This window comes from Nannospalax galili, unplaced genomic scaffold (assembly GCF_000622305.1).
Source record: "Nannospalax galili isolate Female #2095 unplaced genomic scaffold, S.galili_v1.0 scaffold1486, whole genome shotgun sequence".
Taxonomy (NCBI): Eukaryota; Metazoa; Chordata; class Mammalia; order Rodentia; family Spalacidae; genus Nannospalax; species Nannospalax galili.
In genome coordinates, this window is record NW_008355165.1 from 660,047 (window position 1) to 668,893 (window position 8,847).

The window sequence follows — 8,847 nt, forward strand, 5'->3', positions numbered from 1 at the left end:
ATAGGTATATCTCCAGAATTTTCACATATTTTCTTCTATGTGCTTTTATATTATTTTTTTTTTATTTTTATTTAACGTTAGAGAAAGCATCTGATTTTTTTTTGTTTTTTGAGACAGGGCCTCACTGTGTAGCTCTGACTGGCCTGGAACTCACAGAGATGCACCTGCTTTGGCCTTGCAAGTGCTGAGATTAAAGGCATGCCCCACCACACCCAGTTAAACATCTGATTCTTTGAATCGGAAAAAGCAGTGTGACTTATTTTTGGGGGACAGGGTCTCACATAGATCAGATTGGCCTCAAACTTGCTCTGTAGCTGAGAATAACTTTGAACTAATCCTCCTACCTCTGCTTCCTGTATCTGCCACCATGCGTGGCTTTATCTGGTGCTGGAAATTGAACCAAAGGCTTCATGCGTGCTAGGCCAGCACTCTACCAACTCAGCTACATCCCTAACCCTAGTATTGCCTTTTCTAAAAAGCAGTATTTTATCATGTGCTAAAATTCTTTGCTCATAACTTTTAAATAGGAATGTTTTTTAGTTGAATTTTTCCCATCCAACTCCAGAGCAACAGCTGAGATGTTATTATCCTTCTGAACTAATGATAACAGTAAAGGGAGAGATGGCTCAGAATTCCTAATATACTCAATATATATTTAGTGATGAATTTTAACTTTCTATACTTATATGCTAAAATATTTCCCTTTTTCTCCATCCACAGAATGGGAGGCATTCCAGCTAAAAGCCATAAGGGAGAAAAACTACTTTTATTTATGGGCATTATTGATATTCTACAGTCATATAGGTGAGAAATTTTGGGAAGTAGCCTTTCACTGTTTCAAAAGTAATCAAAAAAGTTTCTCAAAATTCAGCAAATGGCAATGATTCTGCATCCTCAGTGTTATTTTCCCATCTGTTTACATTCAGGTTGATGAAGAAGTTAGAACATTCCTGGAAAGCTCTTGTTTATGATGGGGTGAGTGACCTATGCCTGGTTAAACTGCAGATGCTTCTTGTCCAACTGTGTCACTAGACTAAGAGAACAAAGGTCTTTGTAAGCCCAGACTCCTGCCCTAGCAGATTGGTTCAAGTCTGAGAACAAACCATGTAGATTTGAATAGCTAATCAAGTCAATGACTTCTAGCCTAGTGGCCAGGTAGAGGCCAAACAAAAATGATGGCTGTTTCTGAAATATCAAAGTCCCCACTGTGAAGTTGGTAAGAGGAAAGTGAAGGAGACCATTTTCAAAGGCTCTGAGAAGACTGAGCCCCTTGACATGAAGTTCTCAGAAGACGAAACTGTAGAAGTGACGGAGCCTTGATTGTGACAGTGAACAGCCCTGGGTTTGAACTCCAGGATCCCACCCGACTGGTCATGTGAGAAAACAACCAGTCTTCTCATCAATAACAGGGCTAGTCCAGTGTCTTCCTGCTATGAGGGTGAAACAGGATATTGGACATTAGTGTGCGGCACAATGCCCTAACACACAATAAAGACACAGAAAATAAAAATGTCATCATATGTATTTACATATGTTATGAACGTCTAAAAACAGATTGTTTTTTTTGGAGGGGAGACAGGGTTTCCCTATAGCCCCAGCTGGCCTGGAACTGGCTACATAGACCAGGTGGGCCCCAAGGGCTAGAGTTAAAGGGGTTCACCACCATGACCAACAAGATTTCATTACTTTTAATTAAGTGTATGTTTCTTGTATTTCTGTGTGTCTCTGTGTGTATGCCATATGCTTGTTGAGTACCCACAAAGGCACATTCTGCTCTTGCAGATTCCTAACACCCACATCAGGCAACTCACAACCACTTGTAAATATAGCTCTAGAGGATCTGCTGCCTTCTTCTGGCCTCTGTGGGTACTCATAAGCACATGGCATACACACCTAAACACACATAGATATACACATAATTAAAAATAATAAAATCTTTTTTTAACTTCCTAATATATTTGAGCTAAAGATATGGCTCAGTGGTTAAGAGCTCTGGTGCTCTTCCAGAAGACCCAGATTCTATTCCCAGCACCCACATGGCAGCTAACAGCCATCCATAACTCCAGTTCCAGGTGATCAGACATCCTCTTCTGACCTCCACAGGCATTGCATGACATGGGTGCATGTACATACATACATAAAGGCAATATACTCATACACATAAAATAAAAATAATAAATATTAAAAAATAAAGTGTAATCTGTCTTTCTCTGTGTCACACTACACACACACACACACACCCCTTGATGTTCAATTTGTGCTTCTTGCTGCCAACAGACCTGAGTTTCTCTATTAATGATTTAATGTGATGCTTCCAATGAATCCACCGGTCACATATCATATTTGGTCACACATTTCCTTTTAAGATGTTAGCAGATATCTTCTTTTGAAAGAGGATAAATTATAAATGCTCTTCTCCTCCTTTCAGAAAAGGAACACACATTTTTCAGTTCTGTGGAAGACTAATAATGTTTCAGCATGAAAAAACTGCATTTTGCTCACAGGCTGAGGACTGGCTTCTGTCAGGAGGCATTTTTAAATTATAGGCTCACAAATTTATTTCTAAGAATCAACCACAGGCTTAATCAGATCAGAGACCCTTCTTGTGAAAAGGTCAAAATAGTAGGTTAATTTTAGGACTTGAAGCTGGGAAAGATAGGAACCTCACAGCACCTTAAGCACAGAAGGGAGACAGCGAACATCCCAAAGGTCATCCTTTGGTGTTTTCTGAGACATTTAATTCCATCACCAGGTGACATTTCTGATCTCGGTGGCCTAGTCTCATGTTAGCCAAGTGAGTCCCCACTTTGTCTTTAAAACATATTTTTTCATCTGTAGTTGTTTTTTAAGAAAAATCTCCATGCTGATTATATATCTGTGAAACCATAAACAGTAATCAAGACTTATTTTGTTTGTTTACAAATTTACCCCTTATTTAGATAGGGTTTCTTCAGACCAAAGATAACAATAATGGAACCCTTTAAAGGCAAGGGCTAAGTGTCAGTCACCCATGGATTCCCTTGGTCCTACCAATATATCTGAGTTACTGTACCTGTTGTGAGAAGGTGTTCACTTGAGACAGAAGCTGCCAGAACTCTAGGAAGAGTATATGTCCCACCACATAGCTCCCCAAGGGTCTGCTGAACTGTCACAGAGTTGACTGAGCAAGTGTGCTCTTCTTAACTGGCCTGTTGTAGAATTGCAGATGTTTCTGACTAGAAGTGCACAGGTACTTCAAGTAACAGCATATTTATAGATAAAAACACAGAGGCCCTGAGACTCTGGCTATTCCTAGTATCATACAGCCTTTTAAAATTAGACCTCACACCAGAATCAGGTCTCATGACTTCTGGGCCAGTCTGTACTCCTCAAACCTCACAGCAGACATTTCATAATGTCTACTGTTAAGCATCTAGAAAGTTTCCTATTAGAATCCAGACACCTGGATTCAAACTAGAACATCATATGTATGAACAAATTTACTGTTTCTAGATATGTGCAGCTTGGATTGTCACTAAGCGACTACCAGATGAACATAGAGAATTGACTCCTTCATTCAGTCCCTTTTTTTAGATTTATAATACAATGACTTGTCATTGTATTATAAATAAAATGTCCTAAGCACTCCTGCCAAGTGTGAGAGAAAGAGGAAGCTAGCAGCTTAATTCAGTTTAGCCCTATGTGGTCAATAGCTAATTCAGTGTAGCCTCAGGCAGTCCTATCACTGATAAGGTGTGTCCTCACCTTGTTACCTCCTGATGAAGCTCTACTAGCTGAAATGCCACTCTTACATTAGGGTGTCTTGTTTGTTTCTGTACTTCACAACGTGACTGGAGAGCTGTGCCCTTCTTACTGCCCACTGCAGAGTCACAGTAGTTCTAACTAAAAGCACACAGATGCCCCATACAGTCGCCTAGTGACTGAGAGTACCGCCCTTCATTCCAGACAGCACTTGGAATGCTGGTTTCCTGTGAGAAAGGAACATAGAATTCCTCCCACCCCTGCTGGTGTTTTGGCTAAGGATGAACAATGTTCACTGATTAAGCAGAGCCCTTTTGCTGTCTCCACTACCCCTTAGTGCTCCATTTCATCCTGAGTATCTAGAATCCTTATTCTGATTGAGTCTGTGCCTGCCTCTCCCAGCCCTATTCTCCTAGTCCCCACTAGACACAGAACATGGCTCCTCCTAACCCTTGGCCATGTTTGGTTTCAGGCCTTGCCTAACAGAAGCCTTCTTTCAGACTTGTGATGAATTGAAAGGCCAACCTGTGATCTTTCATTTGTTTTTCAGGACACTGTTTCAGTTCATAGACCAAGTTTTTATGCAGATAGATTTTTAAAGTTTATGAATTCCAGAGTTTTCAAGAAAATTCAAGGTAAGATTCTTAAGAAAATTTCGTACTTATAGTACTTGTTACTGACTTCACTATATATCTGTGAAAAGTATTTATTGGAGGAGTTGAAATTTTTTCCCTGCAGTGGTAATAAGCAGTAATTATGGTTAAATACTCTGATTTAATGATTATATAATCATTAGTTTATTTTATGGTTAAAAATATATATAAGCTGAGCTGGGGTGGTGGTGCACACCTTTAATTAAGCTCCCTCATGCAACAGAGGGCAATGAACACAAAAGGCCACAAATGGCCAAAGCATAGGGAATAAGAGTCTGCAGAGTGTGAACCCTTGGACAAGACTCCTAAACTCCACCCACAGAGGACTTAGGGACTGTTGTGGAAGAGGATGCAAAAAGATTGTAAAAGCCAGGGGAGGAGGTGTATAACCGTATGGAAACTGTTGCAGGCTTCTGGAATCTTGCTCATATGAATATACAGCAATGGTGTCAGCATGCACAAAACACATGCAAACTCAAGCATACGAAAACCTAGCATAGAACTTGGGAAATGGGCAGCAGACCCCAACCTTAGCTGAAGAACTATTAGCAACTAATTACTGCTGGTTGAGGGAGGTTTGATCTTCTTTAAGGGAGTGACTGATAGGCTGACTAGACACTGGTGGATGAACTTGCACTGAGGGATGCTGAAACCACTAACTTGACTCAATAAGTCTTAACATAAATAACAAAATGCATGAAATCCAATGGTGTGGGTCTATGGGAGAGTGCAGATTGGGGAGGGGTATAAAGATAATTAAGATGTTTTCTATGAAATACACAAAAATTCAGGGCTGGGCGTGGTGGCCCATCTCTTTAATCCCAGCACTCAGGAGGCAGAGGCAGGCAGATCTCTGTGAGTCAAGGCCAGCTGATCTACATGGTGAGTTCCAGGACAGCTGGGGCTACAGGAAGACCCTGTCTCAAAAAGACCAAAAAAAATCAGTAAAAAATATACAAAAATGAAACTTCATATAGATACATGATAGAAAGATCAATAGATAGAACATAGATAGATAGATAGATGATGGATAGATAGATAGATAGATAGATGATAGATAGATAGATAGATAGATAGATAGATAGATAGATAGATAGATAAATAGATGATAGATAGATAGATAGATAGATAGATAGATAGATAGATAGATAGATAGATAGATAGATAGATAGATAGATAGATAGATAGATAGATAGATAGATAGATAGATAGATAGATAGATAGATAGATGATAGATAGATGAGAGACTGGGGTTGGAGAGAGAGCTCAGTGGGTAAAATATTTGACACACAAGAATTCTGATCCTTCATACCCACATAGATACCAGAGCACAGTATAATCCCTGCACTCGTGAGGTATAAACAGGTGGATTGCTAGAGCTTGCTGGCCAGCCAGCCTCACCAAATCCATAAGTTCCAGGTTCAGTAACAGACTCTTTTCTCAAAAAAGGTGGAAAATGTTTGAGGAAGACAGCAAATATCAACTTCTGGCCTCAACATGCATGTGCACTAAAACATGTATACACACACACAAACAAAGACACTGTGTGTGTGTGTGTGTTTGTGTGCGTGTGTTGTGTATATGTCCCACCGTATAATACTTTGTTTAAATATATTGCAGGTACAGTTAGTTATTGAAATACGGAATTATTTTCATGTATGTAGCTATTGGTACCAATAGTGTAAAGAAGAAATCATAGAGAAAATAGATAAAAACTTAGAGACACATAAAAGCAAACAAGCCACTGGAGATAGTGGCACACACCTGTAATCCTGGTGGTTGGCAAGCTAAGACAAGAGGATTGGAAATCCCAGGCCAAACCTACACAGTGAGAGCCTGTCTCAAAAAGACCAAAATCCAAATAAAAGAAAGAAAGAAAAAATAATATACCACAAATGGTGGGATGCTGCAAAGGCAAGGCTCAGCAGACATTTGTAGATTAAAAAATCCTGCAGACAACCAGCCAGCCTCTCCTGGGAAAGTCCATTGTGCCCTCCATGCCTTGACTCCCCCAGCCTCATTCACCTTCCCATCTCCCCCGCCCATCTCTCCTCCTAACCTGGGTACTGTCCCATTCCTTGTCTTGGCACCCCAGACACCGAGGGAACCACCACTGCTTCCTGATCCTTTGCATCCGGACCAACCCAGTTCCTTCTCCTGGTCCCCAGGAGCCCTCTAGGCCTGGTCCCGCCCTCACCTCCCTCTTTTTCCCTGGGCTGCACAATCCACCAGCTTCTTTCATGGACACCAGGGCTGACTTCTCGGCTTCCTGATCCTTTGCATCCATACCAACCTAGTTCCTCCCTTCAGTCTCCAGGAGACCTTGGGGCCTCTACCCACCTCCATCACCCTTTGCATCTCTGGGTGGCACGGCCACCAGCTGCCAGAGACCATCTTTCCTGGGCCCTGCTCCCAGGCCAGTCCAACCTCCAAAGTCCTGAGGACAACATCTTTCCTGGAGGGATCCAGACCTTAGGAGAAAGCCTGAGAGCATCTGATCCTCATCTGACTTTGGCCTCTATGGGAACTCCTGAAGACAAAAGCAATCTGGCCACTCCAATATAAAATCAAAAGAGAGAACTGAAGCTTAGATAAACCAGCTTTTCATGCCCAAAAAGTAAACCACAAAGACACATAAAGTTCACAAAAAGAAGCAGACCTAAACTTGAAGGTTTTAGTCTCACACAAGAATCAGAAACTATAAAAGAAATTGACATGTCAAAATCACAGAGAAAAAATAATAACATGAAAAACCAAAATAACATATTGCCACCAAATACCAATAGTCCTCTAGAGGAGTACAATGAGAACCCCCTAGAGATAATACAGGACATGGAACTCAAAAGAACAATTATAAACATAAAAGAATTCAGTGAACTTAAAGAACACACAAAAGAAATCAAAAGAACTGAAGGAAAATAGGGATAAACTTCTGAATGAGTTCAGAAGAGAGCTAGAAATATTGAAGACTACTCAGGCTGAAATGAAGAAGGAAGTGAAACACTCAGTAAGCCAATTAGAAATGACAGGAGAAAGCCTCACAATAGGAGGAATGAAATGGAAAACAGAGTATCAAGACTGAAAGCCTCACTGACAGAATGAATGAAATGGAAAACAGACTATCAACACTGAAGGAAAAAGTTGAAGAACTGGACCACTCAAGCAAAGATTATGAAAAAAAAAATTAAACACAGGAATAGATTATGCAGGAGATGTGGGACACCATGAAAAAAACAAATTTATGCACCATAGACATAGAGGAAGGAGAAGAATTTCACTTTAATGGTATTGATGAGATCTTAAACAGGATTACAGAAGAAAATTTCCCAAAATTAAGGAAAGACATGCCCATACAAACACAAGAAGCACATGGAACCCTAAATGTACAGAACAAAGAGATAATACTGAAAGCTGCAAAAGAAAAACAACAAGTCACATATAAAGGAAAACCCATTAGGATTACAGCTGACTTTTCAGTGCAAACTATGATAGCCAGAAGAGCCTGGACCAAAGTATTCCCAGTTCTAAATGACCACAGATGCCACCCCAGATTACTATACCCAGCCAACATTTCTATTATAGTCAAAGGGGAAAGAAAAATCATCCATGACATAAATAGGCTGAAGGAATTTATGTCCACAAAACCAGCCTTTCAGAGAGTTCTGGAAGCAATACAAAGAGCTGAAGACCCAGATTAATCCCAATTTATTAATAGTAGCAGACTTCAATAACCCACTGTCTCCATTAGATAGATCAACAGGGCAGAGAGTTAAGAAAGAGACATCTGAATTAAATGATACCATACATCAAGTGGGCTTAACAGATATCTACTGAAATATTCCAAAGAATACACTTTTTAATCAGCACCCTTTGCAACTTTTACAAAAATTAACCACACAATGGGCCACAAAATAAACCTCAACAAATACAAAAAATTGAAATAATTCTTGCATTATATCAGACCATGCAATAAAGCTCAAAATCAACACTGGACATAGCGCTAGTCACTACATGAACTCCTGGCGATTGAACACAGACTCCTAAATAATGAGTGGGTCAAAGGAGAAATTAAGAAAGAAATAACAAAATACCTGGAATTCAATGAAAAGGACAATACAACACAACACAACCTCTGGGACACATTAAAAGCAGTCCTAAGAGGGAAATTTATAGCTCTAAATGCCTAAATTAAAAAAATAGTAAGAGTCCAAATAAATGACCTAATACTGCAACTCAAGGCACTGGAAAGACAAGAACAAATGAAACCCAAACCCAGCAGTAGAGAAAAACAATAACAAAAATCGGAGCAGAAATTAATGAAATAGAAGCAAGCAAGCAAGCAAACAAACAAACAAACAAAAACCAATACAAAGAATCAATGAATTTAAGAGGTGGTTCTTTGAAAAGCTAAACAAGCTAGAATGACCCTTAGCCCAGTTAACCAAAAGAAAGA

At 39.9% G+C, this 8,847-nt stretch overlaps 1 protein-coding gene across 3 annotated transcripts in view; it reads left to right on the top strand.

Annotated features, from left to right (window-relative positions):
• Pip5k1b (phosphatidylinositol-4-phosphate 5-kinase type 1 beta) overlaps positions 1 to 8,847 on the top strand; it is a 325,417-nt gene that overhangs the window by 227,293 nt on the left and 89,277 nt on the right. For all 3 annotated transcript variants that reach the window (XM_008852280.2, XM_008852282.2, XM_008852281.2), the window contains exons 9-11: positions 721 to 804; positions 927 to 975; positions 4,292 to 4,376. In XM_008852280.2, the coding sequence (XP_008850502.1) occupies positions 721 to 804; positions 927 to 975; positions 4,292 to 4,376 (218 nt within the window). The remainder of the gene's footprint in view (positions 1 to 720; positions 805 to 926; positions 976 to 4,291; positions 4,377 to 8,847) is intronic.